General features: G+C 42.2%; 2 protein-coding genes across 2 annotated transcripts in view; both read left to right on the top strand.

Moving 5' to 3' along the window:
* Positions 1-4,410: 4,410 nt before the first annotated feature.
* Positions 4,411-7,739, top strand: LOC139805188 (D-dopachrome decarboxylase). Its single transcript, XM_071763304.1, has 4 exons — positions 4,411-4,687; positions 5,251-5,497; positions 5,572-5,747; positions 6,426-7,739. The coding sequence occupies exons 1-4, from the start codon at positions 4,617-4,619 to the stop codon at positions 6,496-6,498; spliced, it is 567 nt and encodes a 188-aa protein (XP_071619405.1). The 5' UTR covers positions 4,411-4,616; the 3' UTR covers positions 6,499-7,739.
* Positions 7,740-8,990: 1,251 nt separating this feature from the next.
* The window catches only part of CABIN1 (calcineurin binding protein 1), a 105,003-nt gene continuing 91,438 nt past the window's right edge, over positions 8,991-22,555 (top strand). The window contains exons 1-15 of the mRNA XM_071763301.1: positions 8,991-9,157; positions 11,772-11,837; positions 12,252-12,344; positions 13,361-13,474; positions 13,652-13,786; positions 14,051-14,231; positions 15,149-15,278; positions 15,808-15,957; positions 17,019-17,311; positions 18,134-18,302; positions 18,753-18,889; positions 19,280-19,497; positions 20,453-20,531; positions 20,741-20,928; positions 21,228-21,377. Of these exons, the coding sequence (XP_071619402.1) occupies positions 11,835-11,837; positions 12,252-12,344; positions 13,361-13,474; positions 13,652-13,786; positions 14,051-14,231; positions 15,149-15,278; positions 15,808-15,957; positions 17,019-17,311; positions 18,134-18,302; positions 18,753-18,889; positions 19,280-19,497; positions 20,453-20,531; positions 20,741-20,928; positions 21,228-21,377 (2,040 nt within the window). The 5' untranslated portion in view covers positions 8,991-9,157; positions 11,772-11,834. The remainder of the gene's footprint in view (positions 9,158-11,771; positions 11,838-12,251; positions 12,345-13,360; positions 13,475-13,651; positions 13,787-14,050; positions 14,232-15,148; positions 15,279-15,807; positions 15,958-17,018; positions 17,312-18,133; positions 18,303-18,752; positions 18,890-19,279; positions 19,498-20,452; positions 20,532-20,740; positions 20,929-21,227; positions 21,378-22,555) is intronic.

Below are 22,555 nucleotides of genomic sequence, written 5' to 3'. Positions count from 1 at the left end.
TCTCTCCCCCACCCCCATGTCCCATTGTACCCCTCCTGCCTTCCTGTCCTCTTGTCCCTGTGTCCTTTCATTTCCAGGCACGAGCTGTGAGGATTGTTGCAGTTTGCAGAACTGATTTTTCCTTCTTGTTAAGCTCAGGTAGTATCTGTAACCAGTCTGTGCTGGCTGGTTACACCATCCACAGAGATGGCAGCAGAGGAAGCTGGAGGTGAGACAAGTTATTACAGAGCTCAGAAAAGGTGAAAGTAGTCACCCAAATCTGTCTACACATCCCTTCAGCTGGACCTGCTGATCTGGAGGAATGAGCCAGCTGTCTCTTCTGTTTGTTTCCTTGCCTCTTCCTGTTTGTTCAAAAGGGCACCACGAGCCAGAGCTTGCAATGCACATCCCTGCAGAGTAAGTTAAAGCAGCCAAGCAGGCTGGTTCCTTTTACTTTCCTGTCTTCCAACCTGCAGGAAATCCTAAATGTCAGCAGTGAAAAAGCCTTTTTCAGATTCAGTGCTGACGCAGACAGGGATACTTGTCATTTTATCTGTTTTTTTACTGGAAAGCTTGTTGAGGACGGCCTATTGCACTCCAGCCAGCAAGGCTGGTGACAGCAGCTTTCTTCTTGCCCTGTAGGTGCTGCTCTGCTCTACTCCAGCAGCTTTGTCTGCACAACCACTTCCTCTAGAACCAGTTAACCACAGCCACCATCTGGGCTTCTGTGCCCAGGTCCTCCTCTGCTGTCTCCCTGCAGCTGCCCAGCCTTGGCACACACTCTGCTGTCACCATGTTTGTACTTTGCCTGACTTCCAGATTCCTTCTCCCTTTTTTGAAAAGAGCAAACCTCTTCCCACCAGCACAATAAATTCCTCCCACAGCTTCTGTTCAAGTAGAGGCAGAGCAGACAATTTATCAAAAGCAAGAGCCTGCTCTGTAGTGTGCTAATCTTGGCAGCCCTTAGACTGGGCTTGGTAGCAGAGCTCTCCAGAGAGAGGACTGTGCAAGCAAAACCATTGCACAAGCCAAAGCAATAGAAGGTATATTTTCTTATTTATGATACCTGCAGCACAAGAGCTCCCTGTAAGAGAGCTGAGCTGGTTTTCTTAAAGTTCTTAAATGTCACCCATTGTGTGCTCCTTCAAAAACAAGGTGGGACCATGTCATTTGTCATTGTCTGGTGCTCCTCTGTTGCCAGTGTCACACTCATCAGCTCCCTCCTCGCTGCATCAGGTGTGATGACAGGAGGAGATTTTAAATAGTTTTCCCATAGCCTTCTTTAATCTACCCCACCTGAGCTGTAGGTTCATTCTCCCAATGGAGCTGTGTGTGTTTCACTGTGCATTTGGGGCCTTTCCATGCACAATGGAAAAAGCACCTCCCCAGAGTAACTCCTTGGATGGCAATCAAGTTGTACAGCAGATAAATCTGCCTTGCTCTTGTTTTTTCTCACTCCAAATCACAGAGACAATGCAACTCATCCTTGTACTTTGCCTTTTGCTGTCTTTCCACCTCCCCCATTTTGGTCCCATGTCATTTGATCTTGAGAGCCCTGAGAGCCCCAAGAACTGCCTGCCAAATCCCACCAGGTTGTGCCAGCATTTTGTTTGCCTCAGTGCAAGATCTGTTCTGTGTCCACTCTCCTCTCACCTGAGTATGGAGACTACTTAAACCTCCAGTGACAGTTTATCTTGCTGTTCTGATTAATTTTCCTCAACTCCTGTCAGGGGATATTTGAAAATAGGTGAAAACCTGTTATTTCTAGAATAAAGTAGAGCTGGGATACACAAAACATGAGGAATGTTTAAGAAAACATATACACAACTTCATACATTTTCTAAATGATTAAAAAATACACTGCAAAAATTACCACAATTATTTTCTGTGTTGTTCCTGTTTCCAAAAAGCTGATAAAGTACAGGGAAGAAGAATGGCCCTTGAGGTGATGGAGGCAAAAGAAAATACAGTGCTAAAAGCAGTAGCCTAGAGCTAGGAATAATGCAGTCAAATGCCATATAGCATGACCAGATAAAAATGTCTCGTTGGTTGTGTGGGCTGTGCAGTGCAGTCATCAAATTGGAAAAAAAAACTTGAGGAAGGAACATCTCCAGGAGGCACATGGGAAGATCTTTGAAGTCCAGATAGTACTAATGGATCAAATGAACCATAAATAAAGGAGCAAGGTGAGGCCATGCTGCTCATCTTGCTACCCACTGCTGAGATCAATAAACTCTTCTCAGTGGTATCTGTGAGTAGGGACATGCAATCATTTTGCAGCAAAAAGACTATTGCTGTGCAGAGCCACATTCACACTCCTTTTCCCCACTCCCTTGACATTTAAGATTTCTTTGCACTGAAGGAGTTTGACATGAACTCAAGGACCTGCCACAATACTGTACAAGCTTCAACTCCAGCATGTTGGTGCTGCATGCTGGTGCTCCAGAGGGTAAACTGCACTGCTGGGGAACTGAAAGATGTGTGTACACAGCCCCTCCCCCTATTCTGGTCAAGAAACTGAAAAAAATATTAGTTCTAAATCTGAACAATGACTGAAAATAGGTGCCATGGTGCAATGGAGCCAATACTTCATTTTGAGATGCAGCTTGTTCAGCAGGCTCTGGCAGACTGGCCAGTCTAACAGTAATCCCCATTCCTATGGGGTTCTCAGAGCAGAAGTCTTGGCAGAGTGGTATAAAATGAAGCACCTGAAAGTGTTCCAGTTTGTAATTTAGCCAGTCAACAAGCTCAGTCCTGGCTCAGCATCCAAACCTTTTCACCAGCTTTTATAATGATCCTTTACACAAGTAAAAGAGCAACTGATCCTCCAGTTCCCTCCCACTGAGGTTCCTGCAGCTCTTTCCAAGGATTTGTGTGTGACATACAAGCTGTCTGGCACAGGACTGATAAAAAGGTGTCAGCTGAGCCAAGGTGGGTTTGACTGGGGGTGACTTTGCTCTGAGTGGCTCAGCTGCTCTATCTTCCAGAGTCCCAGAAGGGCCTGTACTCAGCCCCATGTCACCTTCCCTAAATCACACAGCTGTGAAAAACTGGAGGCTCCATGCAAGGGCTTGAATTCAGTTGGAGCTTTTTTAGTTCTGCCTTGCTTGTGTGGAAATCTAAAATGGCAGGCAGGGGAGAAAGGAAAGTCATTTGTGAGCATGCAGAGGTAATGCTTGCAGGGAAGCTCTCCATGCTTCACTGCCATTCAGGCATCACCTTGCAGTGCAGGGCAGAGACCATATGACCAAAGAATTATCTCCTGAACTGAAAACCATACTGAGACCTAAGAGTGGAAGATTTACACTGGCTTAGAGATGTTGCTCAAGGGCCCTGTTTGCAGTGTGGCACATTCCTGAAGGGACATGCTATGAGAACAACCATTTACCTTGTGAAATGCTGCAAGAGTGGGCTGCTGAGCCCCTGCAGCATCAGCCAAGGCTGGGGGAGTAAAGGACAGTCCCAATCTCTCACTTTATAAAATTACAAAATAGTTTGTGTTGAGAGGGACCTTCAAGATCACGCAGTTCCCATCTTCTCTTTTCCATTTGGAGGCTTTCCAATATGCTGGTCTGTTATCACATGGTGTGGTTTTGGACTTGAAATGGGAAGAGATTTTTGTATTTGAATTAATGAAAGAGAAATAGCAAACTGAATTCTAAATGCAATCTTACCTGGAGGCAGTGGCTCCCAGCAATCAGGCAGAGGTGGGCTTGCACCCAGGGTTTGCAAGGGTAGTGGAATACCTCCATGGCCTTAATTTTGGTGACAAGTTAGGATCACCTCTTTTATTTACAAACTTTTATCTTTCTGTAAATTTACCCTGGAATCTAAGAGTTTTCCTGAGTTATTTCATCTCATGCTTTCCTGAATTTGATGGGAGTGTCTGTTTTGCCACTTACCACCTCAAGCTTCCAGCCCCTGCCTGTCTCTTTTTGAGTCTCTCTTCAGTCTCTAAGAAATCTGCTTCCAGCCTTTTTGCTGACTGGTTCATCTACACTGCTCCTTGTGCCAGTATTGTCTTCATTAGCAGCAGTGAAGCTCAAGCATTTTCTCCAGCAGAAAAAATGAGCAGTTCCCATAGGTTTTCATTAGGATTGTCTAGAACTGCAGAAAGCAAAAAAACCACATTACACAGGGCCCATTTTCACAACAGTGCTGTGTCTCAAACAAGATGATCTTTTAATCTCACTAGTTGGTAACTTTTTGCTGTAAATGGGCACATACACCCCTCACTGGACAGTGAGTGGCTCAGCAGCTGAGGAAAATGATTTCTAGATTAGGTTGTTCTGATTTGTGAATTACACAGCCTGCCAGGGGCACTTTCATCAACTTTGGAGCTCAAAGTCCTGATTGCAGAAGCTTGTTTGGTCATGATATATTTCGGTTAAAATAATAAACCTCTCTGCTTGCCTTTTAATTTCTTGTAGTGCTTTTTTTCTGATAACTCACTGCTCTGCCAGCCCCAGCCCTCTCTGCACAGGCAGATCTCTGTCACAGTGACCAGACTGTCTTCCTGTTGGCAGAAAGGGCCATCACAAAACTCATCTCAGCCTTCTGCTAGTGAGACACCATTTTTTGCTCTCACACTCTCTAACACATCTCCCACGGTACAAAGCCCGAAAGCCAGCGGATGGATGCAACTGGGGTTAAACAGGAAAACCAAAGTTCTGCCTGGGGCTGGCATAGGGCGAGGGGCAGTGGGAGAGCAAGACCCTCATCACCTTATCATAGAATCATAGAATTGGCTGGGTTGGAAGGGACCTCAGAAATCATCAAGTCCAACCCTTGATCCACTACCACTGCGGTTGCTAGACTATGGCACTGAGCCACATCCAGTCTCTTTTTAAGTATCTCCAAGGATGGAGAATCCACTACTTCCCTGGGCAGCCCATTCCAATGTCTGATCACCCTCTCAGTAAAGAAATTCTTTCTAATGTCCAACCTAAACCTCCCCTGGCACAACTTGAGACCTCTTGTGCCCTCTTGTCTTGCTGAGAGTTGCCTGGGAAAAGAGCCCAACCCCCCCCTGGCTCCAACCTCCTTTCAGGGAGTTGTAGAGAGTGATGAGGTCTCCTCTGAGCCTCCTCTTCTCCAGCCTGAACACCCCCAGCTCCCTCAGCCTCTCCTCATTGGATCTGTGCTCGAGTCCCTTCACCAGCCCAGTTGCCTCCTTTGAACCTGCTCCAGGACCTCGATATCCTCCCTAAACTGAGGGGCCTAGAACTGGACACAGGACTCGAGGTGTGGCCTCACCAGCACTGAGTACAGGTCAGCCTTGCTCCAGGCTGTCCCGGGAGCGGCGGGAAGGGCACCAGACCCCCGGTTCCGCCCCGCCGGGGCTGGGCTGTCCGGGGCGCTCGGGGGGCGGAGCGGGTCCGGGCGGAGGAGGAGCGGGGTCAGAACCGCCATGCCGTTCGTGGAGCTGGAAACCAGTCTGCCGGCTGAGCGGCTGCCCCCGGGGCTGGCCCAGGGGCTCTGCGCTGCCACCGCTGACATCTTGGGCAAACCGGCGGAGGTGAGTGCGGGGCGCGGGGCGGCGGGTCCGGGTCCGGGTCTGGGTTCGGGTCCTGACAGTGCCTGTTTCGGCAGCGGGTGAACGTGACGGTGCGGAGCGGGCTGCCCATGGTGGTGTCCGGCTCTGCAGAGCCCTGTGCCCAGCTGCACGTCTCTTCCATCGGCGTGGTGGGCTCGGCGGAGCAGAACCAGCGGCACAGCGCCCGTTTCTTCGACTTCCTGACGGCCCAGCTGGGGCTCGGCCCTGAGCGGTGAGTGCGGGCCTGGCCCGGGACCGGGAGAGGCTCTTGTATCGGGTGGGTGTGCTGTGGGAGGCTGTGGGACCACAGCAACATAGGTACAAAGTGATGATGGTGTTGATGTAGGTTTCCGGGCCCTATATGAGATGCGGGTCTAATCTAGATCCGAGGCTCGCTTGCAAACATTGAATGTCCTTGGATGCTGAGCCCCAGACACATGGCTTATGTCCAGGTAAAACTGGTTTGCACTTACTGAACAGTCTGGGAACACTTGTTCTCTGAAGATGAGTAGTTCTGGTTGGTGTCGTTGACACAAGACCCTGGGTGTTGGTAGAGCTTTGCAGTGGGTCACCATGCCAGATGCTGGAACAAGGCTTGTCCCTCCCTGCCCCTCTTCACCATCTACCCAAAGAGAGTTATAGCATTTCCTTGCCTCTTGGGTGGTCAACAAGATGATTTACTTCTTGGGTCCTTCTGAAATGGGCACATACTTCGCATTAACAGTGCTCAAATCCAGTCTGGCACCTCTTTGTAAACTTGCCCCTACCCAGCTTATTTTTGCTTCAGTTAACATCATCTGAGCCAGCGAGAGCTTAGTGCAGATTTTCTACCTTGCTGCAAATTGGACAGGAATAATATTAATCATAAATTAATGTTTCTTGTCCACTTTTTGCTTTTATAACTGAAAAGGATTGTCATCCGCTTTTACCCGCTGGAGCCCTGGCAGATTGGAAAGAACAGGACAGTCATGACATTCCTGTGATTGCTTGAGTGGCCTCTTGGAACAAAGCAATGATGAAAACAACGTAGAGATGACCAGCTCCATCTACTTGTTTCTTCTTATAATCAAATCCGTGTAGTTCTGCACCTTCACCTGATAATTCACTTTTGTCTTTGCGTACCTTGAACACAAAGCTGAAGAGTGAGGCAATCAGCTGTACTAATTTTATTAAAATAGTTCAAGGTCTTTGTCTCGAGCCTGTCTTGTAGCACTCACTGCTTGTGCCTGAGTGGTGATGGCAATATATGGGCTGAGAAGGAGCTCTAATGTAGTAGAAAAAATTAACTCTAGAGCACATATGGCATTATTGAGGACCAGGAAGGTTCCTGGGTTCATCCAAATTTCCTCATACTTTGCAAGGCAGGAAAATCCTTCTTTTTGTTTCTCTGTGGCAGCAGAAGTGTCCTGGGCAGACTCAGAAGACCTGGGAGTCAAATTCTTCTCTTTTCAGGCTCCTCAAAAGCCCTTTTGGGAAAGGGATGTGATTATAGGAAGTTTATGCATTTATATAATTCTATTTAAGGCTCATACCAGATTCTGTGCTTTGGCATTACCACCCCCATTGGCTGCTCCTAAAAACTTATTTCTCTGCAAGATTTCCATGGCTGAATGTTTGCCGATGACAGTGTGTAAGGGAGAGTCTTTTGTGAAGAACTGCACTGTGCCACAGGAAAATATTTTGAAGGTTCTGCTACTGACAGCTTTAATTCTGTCATTCACTCAGTTGTTCAAAATAGTTCTACTCACCCCACTGTTACAGGGGGTTTTGGGTTGACGCAGCATCTCACTGTGTTCTGTCAGTTGTGTTTTCAGCTCACGGTTCCTGCAGGGTAGTGTTTTGGGTGGTTTAGGACCCATATGCTCCCTCACTTTATAACTGGAATATGCATGGCATTTTGTTTCTCCACTTCGTGAAAGGGAGCTCAGGGAGCTCAAAGGATGTGAGAGCGTGTCCTCAGGACATGGAAGTCCATGTGAACACAAGGCTGAAGGGTGCTTCTGCACTCCTTTGGCATTCTGATTAGAGTTTTACTTGTTTATGACTTGAGGTCTTAAGATAGTTGAAAATAATCGAATTACCGTTTGAAGTTGGTTTGTTCCATGTGCATCATAAATATCATCTGTGTTTGTAAAATCTGTCAGAAATATGATACCAAACACAAATTTGTGTGTTGGGCTATGGGGGGGCTACACTATATAATTAATAAAAAGTATCAAAGCCTGTTTTGGTAAGGTTGAATTTATTGGCTTACAGCATTGGGGACATGGGCAGCCATGATAACCATCTGCAAGTACTGAGAGCTAAAAACCTGAATGTTGTAAGCTTTTTGTTGCTTTTGTTTCCCATTTGGAGAACTTCAGATACACCACCCTTATCTAGGGCTCAACAATAATGTGGTAAACCCCCTTCTTCCTTGAATGCTAAGTGTGGATCGCCCTGCTTCCATGGGATGGAGCCTGCCTGAGTCTGAATTTAATATCCCAGCTCTGGTAGATCTTTCTGTGGTTGCACTGACTCTGAAACTTTCCAGGCCTACCCTCTTACAGTGAATATTTCTGCTCTCAGAAATGGCCTTGCTTGCTTTGTTTGGGAACCCTTTTTAGACATATTTGCAAACTCAAAGGTAACAGCCCGATTTCCAGCACTGTGTAACCATTGCTTCCAACCTTTGAAGTGAGGACAATCTTTGTGTTTACACAGAGGACCAGAGAGGCCCTGAGCAGCTGAAGGGCACTATGGACTAGTAAATATATATATATGTATATACGGAGTGTTAGGGAAGCACAGTGGCTTTCAAAGTCACCCTTCAAGCAGAGCTGTGTGGGGCTGCCCTGTTCCTTGTCACGGTGAAAAGATGGGTGTTCCTTTCTCCCCCAAACAGGACCCTGGAGGCTCATGTATTGGTGATGAAGAGGATTGTTCCTCGCAGTGCTAAATGCTGATTCTGTGAAATGCTTAAGCACAGGCTTAGTGTCACCAGAGCGTTGTGACCAGGGGAGGCTTTCAAATGTGATTTTATCCCACCGATGGGTCAAGGCCTGAGCGTGTCCCTGTAAGGCTCTGTCTGCTCTGAGCCTTTCCCACACCGCTGCTGCCCTGGGGGAGGGGGCTGCACTCCCTTTCTTTGAAAACTCGCTGCAAAATGGCCGCCTCGCGTTTAAATAAAATGATTCCGAGGAACTGAGGCGGTCACCGTTCGGCTGGGTCGCTGCCTCATCTCCTCCACCTGCCGCCATCCCCACCCCCTCCCTCGCTTCCCAGGGACAGAGAAACGCGTTCCCATCTCCCGCTGCGAGATGCCCGGGAGAAAAAAAAACACCCAAACACCGAGTTTGGGATGATTGGCAAACGCCTGGGAAGGGGCATCAGGAATTTATTCAACGTTTTACACACACGTCACACGGCGAACCCGCAATGCCTCTCAGCCCCTTCCCGCCTCCCTCAGCCCCCCACGTCCATTGGCTGGCTGTGGAACAGCAGCTCGGCCAATGAGCAGCCTGCTTATTGACGTGTTGTGTTCCGTGGGGAGGTTGCCGCGGAGACCGCCGGTGAGGTCGCGTCCCCGGGGAGTCGCCGCTCGCCTGAGGAGCCGCACCGGGAGCCCCGCGGCGGGGAGCAGCTCGGGGGGTGGCCTTGCAGGTGAGTGTCCCGTGGAAGGGCCTGAGGAGCCGCCGGGGCTCTGCCCCCCGCCCTGCCCGCCGGTGAGAGCAGCGGCCACAGCCCGGCTCGGCGGGGCCCCGCCTGCTCTCCTCCGGGGAGCCACGGCCTGAGGTAAACGTGGGTTCCCGCCCTCCCTCGGCCCTTGTGCCTTCCCCGGGAAGAGGGGGGAGCCCGGCGGGCGGTGTGAGCCGCGTCCCCGGTCCTCTTTGCGGGAAGCTACCAGTTAAACGGCTTTTGCTGAAATGCGATCTCTGCGGTTAGAGACCAACCCGAAACAAAGCGAAAATCCAGTGATTGCTTTGTTTCTTTTTTCTTTCTTTCTTTTATTTTTTTTTTCTTTTATTTTTTTATTCCTTTCAAACGTGTGTTCGCAGTGTGTGGATCCCAAGTGTAGCAGCAACAACAAAAGCCGGCAAAGCCCAGGTCTCCCTTGCTCCTTAAGTTGAAGTTGAGACTCGCACAAGCAGTGGGGACAGGAGCTGCCATTTGAAATGTTTACTGGGGTTTTAAACTACTTCGGTAAAACGAGAGAAGAGTTTGATGGCAAAAGGCTTTAAAGGGCCATTGCTGCCTTTTGAGGGTGTGCTCACCTGCCATAGCCACAGATTCACAGCTGAGACCCTCTTGTAGCTGAAAGATTTCAAACCGGTTTGTAATGCTTTATATTCAAGACTGATCAAGCTTTTTTCCCCCCACCTAATTGATGGAGCAATGTTCTTCTGAAAGAGCTTGAAGTGACAGACTCAATTCTTGCATGTTATGATGCTGCTGTAACTCAGTCTGCAGTCAGGTTTGCAACTATGTGCAGTGTCTGGTTTAAAAAAATAAATTAAACAACCCCCCCCCATGTCCCTGGCACAGCATTGCAAAAGCTGTGTGGAGGTAATATCCTTGCCCTGTTTTCAAAACCATTGCACTGTTTGGTTATGATCTCTTAACCTGGCCACACCAGAGAGAAGAGGTGCTAAATATTTGTTACAAAAATTCTGTATAAATAAGAAGTAGGATTAAAATTGCTGTCCCCCCTTTTCTGGAGCTGCAGTTTCACTGGTCTGTCCACAGATGTAAATTCCTGGCTGTAATGCCTCCCCTGTTGACTTCCTATGTCACCCTGAGCAAGATGATGTGGGTTTGGCAAGACTAGAGCATATTTCTGAATAAAGGCATATCTTTAAGTCATTTGGGGTCATGCAGTCTGATTTAACTGGATGTCATAAACATCAGCACCTTCTGTCAAAAGCTGGAGTGTTCAGTTAGTCTCTGCGTGTGTATTTTCTTTGCATTGAAATCTGCTCTGGAAGAGATTTAAAGTTTTAGTTATATTTGTTTAGTGACTTAAAGAGCAAAATGCTTCACTGCTCTGCAGTTGTCAGTGGTTTAGTGTCAAGCAAGCAAAGTTGCTGAGTGAATGAAAATTCTGTCAAAACATAATTACCTGTACATGTAGAACTTATCAGGATGATGTGTGAGTTGAATTCAGCTTATAGTTCAAAACTCCCACTGCTTCCTGCTGTGGTTAATTCCAGACTTCTTCTATTAATGTGTTCTCCAGTATTAAAGACTGCTTTTAGCCTGTCTTGTATGTGTCACCTTTTTTTGAGTGGATGTGATGGTTTTATCACATAGCAAAGCATTCCTAAAAAAGCAGCACAGATATCTTTTATGGTTTTTTTGCCTTTCCTAACATTATTTTTCAAGTATTTAATAGAATACAAATTACAGGCTTAGTTATGAGAAAAAAAGGCTTATAGATTATATTTCCCCCTTTAACCTTTTTTATCAGTGGTAAAAAAGACTGAAAATATAAGTATCCTTCCTTCAGAATGTAGAAATATTAATTAGTAATAAGCTCTGTTTCTTTTTGTTTGCCTAGATCCAGTTAATCTAAGTGCTTATGCAGTAGCTATAACTTCCATTTGTGTTAGAGGTGGTCTGTAGAAGGGATAGCAGTAATAATATTTTTAATCAGAGGACTTTTCAGTCACAGGCAGTATTTTGAGCAATGGCTGACTATCCACCACAGCCTTGTGTATCAGTCTGACTCAGATACCTTCCATTTTTTTCCCTTTCCACTTCTGTAAATATCCACAAGTGGTGGGCTTTCTAGATGTGAGAGAGCACTTCAGGGTGTGCTATAGATAACAGGCACAGAAAAACTTCCTTAATGTTTTCTAACATAACTGGAGATAAGCTAATAAGCTATAATGATTCATGGTCAGACTATTCAAGAAGCTTTTTTTGTTTTACCTTTTGTTATTAGAGGAATCAATATATTGCTAATAACCTTACAGCTGTAGTTTTGTTACTAATATTTTTAGTCTCCTCTCTCTGCCAGGACTAGAGTCTTGACAGCCTAAATTAATGAATTTACTTAACTTTGTATTTTAGCCCCTGTCTCTAGCTAAAATTCATTTAATATTATTCCTAGGTGGTAGGACAATTTATCTCTTGGCATGGGGTGGTGGTGACATAGGTTACTGATCATTGGATGGTGGTTAATTGGTTATTGATTAAAGTATTTCCAGCATGTCTTTTACTTATGAGTGCTTTCATTCTGGGCAGAATAAATACTCTGATCCTGCTTTATTTCCAGACCTGCTCGTGTTAGGCCCTTCCTCCTAATCCTGAAAAAAAGAAGGTGTGAATATCTGTGAACATGGTAAGGTCTTACTGAGATGGTTTTAAGATGTTTTGGTAGAAACGATACAAAAAATTTTCTCTTTTGCTGGTGCTAAGAATAAATTGACATAATGAGAACATTTGTTTTGGAGTGATTGTAGCTACTGTTAAATTAAGAAATTGAAAACAAACCTGTAATTTTTATGTCCTAGGGAACATTGCTTACAAGGCACTGGGAATGTTTTATCATCTGATTTAGGGAGGGGATTATTCTGACAGAATTACATGTGGGGAGAGTTGACTACATTTTTTGCATCTCTTTTAACTTCATATAGAGAGCTCTCAGTGTAGTCCATTTGCCACATAAAGTAAAAGAATGAGAAAAGTCCAGTTTGCAAGGGAAACCAGGACCTGTGCTGATGTAACATTTCTTGTCACATCTTGACTGTTCCAGATTCGAATCGCAGCACTGAATGCGAGCTCCACGATTGAGGATGACTATGAAGGTACCTTCAAAAGTCATAAGACACAGACAAAGGAAGCCCAAGTAAGTAAATCCACAATTTCCTTAGTGGATTTTTGTCTCAATGAGAGTTTTGTCCATTCTTGTGGATTCTTGTCCACTCTTGTTCATCTATTATTTTATGTTAAGAAAGTTGTATTGCTATCTTACCTCTTGAACCCTCCTTCAGCAAGCTAAAACTTCACTTGGATGAGTTATCTTAGGTCAGTAAGGGTGACCTTGAGCTAAACAGTCTGGATGTGAATCACTATATAGCTTAAAGTATTAAAAGTGTGAAACTAATGATATTCATAATACAGTTAAGTTGTAGTAAGTGTACGTAATAAAGTTGCTTTACAAATTCTGCTGTGTAATATGTGTTGATGAATTTGTATTCCTAACCAGTAAAATTCAGGAAAGAATTAAACTGAGAAAGAAGTGAATAGGGGGCTAGACAAAGCAGTTGAGACATGTAATTTTCCACTGAAACAGTGTGAACAATACAAAGCCCTAATGAGACTAACTTCCATCTCAAAGATAATTAGAAGTGTAGGTCCTGTTCTTAAGACACTGCCAAGGCTAACTAGACACCAAAGGAATGTGAACATCTGCACAAAAAGAACATAAAGATGTCACAACCAGCAGATAAGGGGAAAGTTATAGCTAGGGGCTGATATCACCTTGTAACAACATAATGAAGTCAGTGAAATCAAGAAAGGTAAAAAGTTAAAGCTTGAGGAAGACCTCTTACTTCATCCAGAGACCCCCTGATGACCCCCGGATATCTCTCCAAAAGAAGACTCTGCCTATCATGAATATTAAAATGGCATGATGTAATTCTATGAATATGTATGTAAACCCACCTTCTTTTGAATATGCATAGAATTGTAATCAATAAAAGGTAATTCCAGAGTTTTAGGGGTTGTGTGTGTGAGTGGAGCGGGGACTCCCCACGCACCCAGCGCTGTTTTGCTTATTGCGATTTTATTAATTAAATTAAACCATTAACAGAATATTGAGTCTCGGTCATTTTTAACATGCTGTATTTTTTTAAACCATAGGAAGCAGAAGCTTTTGCTTTGTATCACAAGGCCTTGGACCTCCAGAAGCATGACCGATTTGAGGAGTCTGCCAAAGCTTATCATGAGCTGCTTGAGATTCGCCTTCTACGAGAGGTCAGTGTGACCTTTGAAGAAAGAAACTCTAAAACCTATTTTTATTTTTATTTTATGTTATTTCATTACTTACTGGCTAATTGGAAATGCCAGTGTTATCAATTGGCAGATTACTTGCTGCTCTTTTTACTTGTCTGAGTCCTGATGCCTGCCTTGCATTTATTTTATTGTTTCTAGGCTGTTCTTTCTGGTGATGAGAAAGAGGGGCTGAAACATCCAGGCTTGATGTTAAAATATTCCACTTATAAAAACCTAGCACAACTGGCAGCCCAACGAGATGACCTAGAGACAGCCATGGAGTTTTATTTGGAGGTACAGTTCAGCTGAAACAAAGCATAGGAGCCTCAGTGTTTGCAAAAACTTGCTGAAATATAGATGTACCCCTTCCAGCATACACCATTTGCATGTTTATCTGAAATCTGTGTACTTTCTGATGTAATATGTGTTATAACTGGTCTGCCAGTCAGTCCCCAAACCAGTAGTATCCTTGGTGAAAACTAGAGCAGTGCCAGTCCCCTTAGGGAAGTGGATGTGGCTGTCTGAGGTGTGAATGCTGCTGTTTATTCTGCTTTCTAGGCTGTGATGCTGGACTCCACTGATGTCAACCTGTGGTATAAAATTGGTCGTGTGGCAATAAAACTCATCCGCCTCCCCCTGGCTCGTCATGCTTTTGAGGAAGGTCTCAGGTGCAATCCTGATCACTGGCCTTGTTTAGATAACCTTATCACCATCTTGTACACACTCAGTGACTACACAAGTAAGTACAGCACACCAAAAAAAATTCTCAAAATATTTGTAATTTTACATAACAATAAAAAATTATAACAATGCAGTTGTATAGGAGAAAGTGTACCTTGCACACCCAGTGTGTTTGGGTATGATAGAGATTTCTCTATTTCATGATGAAGTGTGATGGTTTGTATCAATTCAGGTTACTCTAAAAATAAATACCTGTGGTCTCTTAGAGCAGAGCCACTTCAAGAAGTTTCCCTGTAGACTCTTCTCCCTCAAAGTATCTTGATATCTTTGTACTTATCTCCAGCTACATCCATACACCCAGGATCTGGGTATAAAGCTGCAGTCTAATTAATGGCTTGGTGTGATTAATTGTAGTTAAAGCAGTTGACACAACTGTCTGGAAGATTTTACATTTGAATAAAATCCTGTAGATCATCTGACTCAAAGGAAGTTTAGGAGAGAAGTTGCAAGATGGCAGAAATGTTGAATCTGATCCCTTAGGCTTGTCCTGCTAGGAAAGTCCTAATTCTCTTCATGTAATTGCCCACACAAGTGAAAACCTGGTGGGATCCATTGCTTGTTACACCAATGGAATCTGCAGCTGAGGCATTTGCTGGGGTGAAAATGGTAAATTGCTTGTGATTCTGCTTTATGATTTTAACTTCTTTTTTGCAGGAGTAGAGTCTTGAAAGTAAATAACATGTACTGCAGAAATAGTTTAATCCCAATTATATTCTTTTTCTGGATATAATAGGAAGACATAAGTTATGTTAATGTATATGCATGTAATTTTTTTATGTGTTGCAAAGCTATTGGTCTCATTTATGTAGCTGTAATATTTAGTTGGAATTCAGTGTTGTATATGAAGCCCCATAATGGGAGCTATTGAATGAGCCTAAGTGATGACTGACCATTCAATTTCTATTTCTCTGTCAGCATGTTTGTATTTTATCTGCAAAGCTCTGGAAAAAGACTGTCTGTATAGCAAAGGATTGGTTCTGAAGGAGAAGATCTTTGAGGAGCAGCCTTGCCTCCGGAAAGATTCCTTAAGAATGTTCCTCAAATGGTGAATAGAATCCTATAGTATATTCTGCACCTGGAGTGTAAATTTTGGGTTTGGGGCAGTTCAGAAAAGCTAGTAAGATATCATGCTTTGAGCTCTAACAGTATCTTGTTGAGCTGCTTTCTAAATAACAAATCTGTCTAAGTGTTGGTGCTGCTGAATAAATGATCTTCAGTAAGGATATTTGGAGGGAGGTAGGAAGAGGGAAAAAATTCAGTTTGTGTGGTGCTTGCTTATTTTCATACATAAATTTCTTTTAATCATCTTCCTTTGGTTTAGTTTTCTTATTTGCAGCTGATTGCTGCAACATTAATTGCAGTTTTCCTAATTAAGAAAAAAAATCAGATTTTGGATGGTGAATGCTTCTATATGCATTCTACAAAGTTTGTAAAATAATCTTATTTGAGTATTTTTTTAAATACTGTTTATTTTTGTTACATAATTGGAAGATACCAAATGAATCTCCACAGGCTTTAAAAAAAAAATCCAACCAATAAACAGAAGCTCATCTTATTTTTGTATTATTTCTTAGTGACATGTCTATCCATAATGTAAATGTGAGTGCAGCTGAAACAGGAAGGATCATTGATGAAGCCCTGGAGCTACGTAAGAAAAGACAAGCTTTGCTAGTGAGGGAAAGAGAACCAGACCTCAAACTGGTCCAGCCAATTCCCTTTTTCACGTATGTATTTACATTTTCTCTTTTTAAAAGGTTTCTCTGAAGCTGCTTGGTGGACTTCAAATTTCTTCAGAAGGGTTTGGTTTTTTTCCTAAAGCAAGCAAGCAACCCTCCAGTGTTTTCATATTTTGAGTTTATAAGTTGGTTGGGTGTGCTTATGGCTTTAGCATAAGCCCTGTATCTGTCAGCTTTCAACCTTTGAATGAAAATAGGTGATGTAAAAAACACCAAACAAACAACAGTAAAAAGTTTTAACTAAGAATTACTTGGCAGCCATTCCAACTGTGTTACTGGATTTTTAATGTAGGACTGGTTTGTATATGAACTTAGAAGTAAGTTTAGCTTTTGAAAAATGTTTTTTATTGGGATAATGGAAACAAATTACAGTTTTTTATTTGTGGTAAGAGGTAAGGATAGTAATGAATTGCTATATGTCATCACTGAGGCATAAAGATTTGGGGTTTTTGTTTGGTTTTTTATGGCACATATTTTTCTTGAATATTAATGGAATCTGCATGTAGCTTCTGTGCAGAGAAGTTGCTTCTACTTGTGGATAAGGATGAGACTTTTTTATTCTCACTGACTGAGTGCAGAACCTGAAAATGGGTCCTTTGATACTGCCTTTTGTAGTGTTCAATATGAGTAATTTTATCTGCAACTACTACATAGACCTTTATTAGTTAGAGACATTTTTTGAGATTAGGCACATCACTGACTCATATCCTTCCTACTCCAACCAGCTCACCAATTTCCTCTGAAAACTTTTGCCTGCTGCCATGTTCTGTTCTTGTTTTTCTGTGGGGTGTATTCTAGAATGAAAGCTCCCAAGGATTTCTGTTCCAGGTCTGAAATTGTCAGTGGTCCATATGGTAAGAAATACAGAGAGAGATTCTTCAGATGCTGGCTCTTAAATGTGCATTCCTCTCCCACTGAAAAGCTGCTCTTGATACCTCTAAGCTATTGGAGAAGAAGTGTGGCATGCTGGAAAGTTTGCAAACATAATTTAGAAAGTTGTGTTACAAGAATTAACGAAGTTGTGTTGCCATTTGGTTTCCCCATGCCAGGTGGAAGTGTTTAGGAGAAGTTTTACTTGCCATGTATCACCACCTCACCACGTGTGACCCTCCTCGACCCAGCCTGGGCAAGAGAATTGATCTCTCAGAATACAGAGACCCAGTTCAGCCTTTGATTCTTTCTCCTACCTCTACTCCTGTCAGTGTTATTCAGCCAACCCCTGTCAGCACTAATCCTGTGGTGACAGTGCCAGAGCCAGTGTTACCTTATACTCCAACAACACCCAACTTCCCAACTCACAGTCAGAGTTCCTTGGAACCAGGAGCTGCTGTAGGTGAGCAAGGTACTTTTAAGATTCAAGATACCTTTCCTATTTGTCTGGGTAGTAAAAGCACTGGGAAATGCAGGTTTTAAACTGCATGTTGGTGGGTTCAGAACCTTTTCAGCATATGTAGAACATTTGATAGGAAAAAAGTTGAGCTCTATAAAGTTAAGTTCTGTTAACACTTGGTATTTGAAAAGGGATGTGCTTAAAATGCCAAAAAAACATTGATTGCTGACTAAGATAGAGGAGCAGTGTTCAGGACAGTGGACTTAATTTCCTGTTTTTAGAACCAGAGTAAACTTGAGCTGTTGGCTATATTTATTGGAAATATGTAGCAAAAGGTCTGAATTTTATATACTGTAGCTCTCTCTATATATTTACATATCTTAACCTATCAAGAAGTTGCCAGTATTTTGTTGATATTTACAGGAATTATCAGGTGTTTCTTGACTTAAAGGCAGGCACCTCTGATTCCTATTTCAGGAACTTCTTAAAGACAAAAATAATGAATTCTAATGAGTAATGAAATGTAGAATTTTTAGTAAGCCTGCTTCTTGCCTCAGACCAGCATTTTTATGCAAAATGCCATAGTTTTGCTAAAGTGTTTATGCTAAAGTTTATGCTAAGGTGATTTTTAAAAAAATTAATTTTAATTTTTGTCACTGTTTTCAGAAGGAAATCTGTGAATCTCCAGTGTTGCTGTAGAATGAAATAAAATATCAGCCACAAATAATTTTTTTTTAAAACAAACACAAGATTATCCACATTTTGTTTGGCAATGTAACCTGTCAGTATCTGTTGGGGTTTTTTAAATTATTTTTTTTTAAATTCTGTTTCTAGGTGACATATCTGCAGGTGATAAATCTAAGAAGGGTGTGAAGAGAAGGAGAATTACAGAAGACAGTGGTGAAACAGCAAAAAGGAGATCTGCAAGAGTCCGGAACACCAAGTGTAAAAAAGAGGAGAAGGTTGACTTTCAAGAGCTGTTGGTGAAATTCCTTCCTTCCAGGTACTGCACAGCAAAAGTTTCCATTACAAGAGTAGCAAGAGATGAGTAGAGGAAGGGTTTTGTTTGACTGATATTCCCTGACCTTTAAACCACCATTTTAATTAATTTATTTATGAATTTATTTATTTAGAAGCAGATGCGATGCATTGGCTTCTCATAAATTTAATAAAACTGTTTTTAGTGAAACTAAGTCAAAGCTACTTGAAAAATAAGAAAGCTTTTACTAATGTGAAACTGAATTTGTGGACAGTGTTGAAGTCAAAATGTATAAGATAAACAAGATAATCTTTGGATAAAATCAGGGAACTAGTTGTAAATCTCTGAATTTGCCTTAGTGATTGTACTTTCCCTGTTAAAATATTCATGTGCCATGTTTAGGTTTCACTTCCTAGCAAAAGAAAGAGTGAGGATTTTGTTGATATTATGTTTTTTGCTGCCCTTTTCATACAGATTAAGGAAATTGGATCCAGAGGAGGAGGAAGATGCATTTAATAATTATGAGGTGCAGTCAGAAATCAAAGAGGAGAATTTCCAGCATGTTGGGCCACATAGAATGTCATTTGATTCTACAACATTTATGGAATCTGGTAAGGATTTAATTATAACCCTATTTTTCTTTTGTTTCTTCCCTACTGTACAATTTATTTTCTGTATTTTCTTGTAATTTCTAGAACATACAGAAGCGTCTGTTATTTTTAAAAGTATAATTTTAAATCTCAGATGGTAAAAGCTGTGACTTTTAATTGTTTTTTTTTTTTTTTAAGTCTTGAGGACTGCTAAAATACTGTATGCAAGAGCTCTGTTGTGTGAAGTTTCCCATTTAAGCAGACTGGAACACAGTAACTTCATTCTGTATGCACACAGTACAGGAGAACCACTGGCAGATCAGAGCATAAAAGGCTCTAAAACTATTTCCTTCAAGTTATGGTCTGCCTCAACCTTAAATATGTATGGCTTGGTGTTTATCTGCTTTCTAGAAAAACAGGATGTTCATGAATTCCTGCTGGATAACCTAAACAATGGTGGGATCTTGGAGCTGATGATGAAATACCTGAAAGTTGTCAGCCAAAAGTTCCTAGTGAAGTGGCCTCCTGGTTTGTGTGAGGTGGTCCTCAGTATCTATAATAACTGGAGGAAGCATAGTAGTAGTCTTCCCAATCCACTGCTGAGGGACTCAAGCAATCAGCATATCAAGGTAAGGAAGCATTTTTCCTTCTTCTGTTTGCAGCTTTTGTATTTTTGTATATTTTTCAGGTGTAAATATATTTTTTTAAACAAATGTAAATATATTTATAAAGATGTTCCCTTGATTCTCATTATCACTGCATAACTGCTTGCTCCTATGTAAAATTTAAACAGCCAAGACTTTGTAGCTATACTGTTAAAAATCACTGTCCTCATGCATGTCTATTCTTTTTTAACCTTTAATTTATTTTAAACTTGAACTGCAAGTTCTCCTGAGTGTAATAAATTGGGGATTTTAAGATTGCAAAGGACTATTCTGGTAATGTGTATGGTTTTTCATGAGCATCTCTTTTTTACATCTGGACCTCTAGACCTTATTCCTATGAATTCAATCAGAAAATGGTATATTCAGCACTGCACAATGCCACCTGGCAGAGATCCATAGTCAGATGATTTTAATATACTTCTGAACTTCATACAGCAAGCAGTAGTAAGCTGATAAGACTGGAGTACTGATTTAGTCTCAGGGAGATAAATACTGAAAAAATTCTAAGATGCAGGGGTTTTATATCTTAAAATTCAATACGTCTGTATTCTGGAAACATCCTTTTAGCATGATTTAGCAATTTAATATAGTTTAATTTCTATTAGAAAAAAGTTGTAGCCTTGTTTTTGTATCTGACATCAAGCAACATGGTTCTGGTCACCTTCTTCTGTGAGCTGAGACCTTTTTACTTAATGCTGCTTCTAAGAATTCTTTTCTTTTGTACCTGTTGATTTGTAAATGGTATTATATACCTTTAGGAAGAGGAAGAAGTAGTTATAGATTGGGAATAGAAATCCCAAGAGGAAAAGTTGAACGTTTTATTTGAAGTAATTTACAAATTTAGTGGTGGCTTTTAAAATTCTTTTAATGTATTTCTTACTGTATGCTCTTTTCTGATATCTCCATGCATTTTCTGAAGGATATGATGCTGATGAGCCTTTCTTGCATGGAACTGCAACTAGATCAGTGGCTACTGACAAAAGGGAAGAGTTCTACAGGTGAGAACTGGGTGTTCAGACTGAAAGCACTCAATATATATGAAGAAATATTTCCAGGAAATATTTTTTCTTAATTATTATCTTTCAGAGCTGTACATTATTGGCCCATCAATTGTTTGCTGATCAGTAATTTTGAAATCCTAGTTTGCAGGACTCTCTTCATGGGATGCTAGCAACGGGGTAATAAAATACAATTAATTAATTTGCAGTTTCTCCACGAAATTGCCCTGCTACCTCTGTGAATGGAAAGTTTGGTCCTGACTTCCCAGGAACCCATTTTTTGGGAGACCTCTTGCAGCTGTCACTTGCATCCTCACAGAGAGATTTATTTGAGGAGGGCTGGATGGAGTTTGTCACTCGGGTTTACTGGCTGAAAGCTCGCTTTCTGGCACTGCAGGTTGGTTTTACCTTTGATTTAACAAGACTTTTCTCAAATGAAAATCAGTGTTGTTCAGAGAAGCTACAGCTGATTCAGGAATCTCAGTTCACTTAAGCATGTAGATAAAATCAGCTCTATACATAGTGATTTCATTTTACTTTTATAATTAACTGTCCCTAAGCATAGAAGTGGACATGAAGTACACCCTGCCACGTGCTAAGCTAATACTCAGATGTTTTCTGCATGCATTAGAAACCCTTGCTGCAGGCAGAACTCTAGGTTGCTTGGTTTGTTTGTTTCCTCTGCTGTTTCTTTAGGGAGACATGGAACAGGCACTTGAAAACTATGATATCTGCACTGAAATGCTGCAGAGCTCCACTACAATGCAAGTTAAGGCTGGCAATGAATGCAGCGTTGTAATAAGGTTACCAAACCTACATGTTGATTCTGTTATTTCTTTGGAAGAGGTAAGAATTTACACATGTATTCTCCCCAGCTTCAAAACTCACCTATGATTTAGCTCTTTTTGGGATGGAAGTTTACTGTATCTGTCCTAGAATTTTTCTAACGGTGAAAGGACAAGGTTCATAGTTTCATCTCCTTTTCAAAAAGCATCTTTTGGATCTCTTAGTCCTATACAGCTTAAGGGTGCTTTTTTGCAAGATAAAGACATTAGAGCAGCTGCATGAAAACAGTAGGTTTTCAGACTTTTATTTTTTGTTCTTAAGTGTCACCTTCAGCAGTCTGTTTTCCACGTAAAAAATTGTGTACAGTTTTGAACAAAAGAATGTCCATCTGCTAGTCTTTCTATTGCTGTTTTGGGGGATAAACCAAATGATCATGCCATCATTTGGGGGATAAACCAAAGAGATGCCATCTTCACATTGAACTCCATCTGTTGGATGTATTCTTGAAATGTAGAAATGTGTGATTTGAGGGGAAAAAGTAAAAAAAATCATTGTAGCACTGATCTCAAACTATGTAGTAATTAAAAATGTGTGTAATGATTGAAGTGTTATGTAGTAGGCCACTCTCCATAATCTTTGGGAAGCCATAGAGATCAGGGGATGTCCCAGAAGAATGGAAGAAGGCTAATGTCACCCCCATCTGCAAGAAGGCCTTACAGGAGGGCCCAAGAAATTTTAGGCCCATCGGTCTTCAGTCCCTGGGAAGGTTATGGAATGAATCCTCCTGAGGGATATCACAAGTCAAATGAAGCAATTGATGGGGAAGAGCCAGCATGGATTCACTAAGGACAAACCTGATTGCCTTCTCTGATGAAGTAACCTGCTTGGTTGATGAGGGACAAGCTATGGACAGTGTCTACCTGGATCTCTCCAAGGCTTTCAGTACAGTTCCCCATAGTCTTCTCCTAGAGAAAGTGATGTGTTGTGACCTGTGAAGTGTGTGTGGGGAGCTGGCTGACAGACCAGACCCAGAGGGGTGATGGTAAATTGCTCTTTCAAACTGTCAGTGAGCTTCCCCAGGGTTCAATATTGGGCCCAGTGCTGTTTTATGTCTTCCTAAGTGGTCTGGATGATGGGATTAAGTGTACCCTGACAACATTTGCAGATAAAACGAGTGGATATTAGACCCCTCAGAAGGAGGAGCTACCTTGCAGGAAGACTTGGATAGGCTGGAAGAG

Source organism: Heliangelus exortis, chromosome 19 (genome assembly GCF_036169615.1).
Source record: "Heliangelus exortis chromosome 19, bHelExo1.hap1, whole genome shotgun sequence".
NCBI lineage: Eukaryota > Metazoa > Chordata > Aves > Apodiformes > Trochilidae > Heliangelus > Heliangelus exortis.
This window is presented reverse-complemented; position numbering and strand designations above follow the sequence as displayed.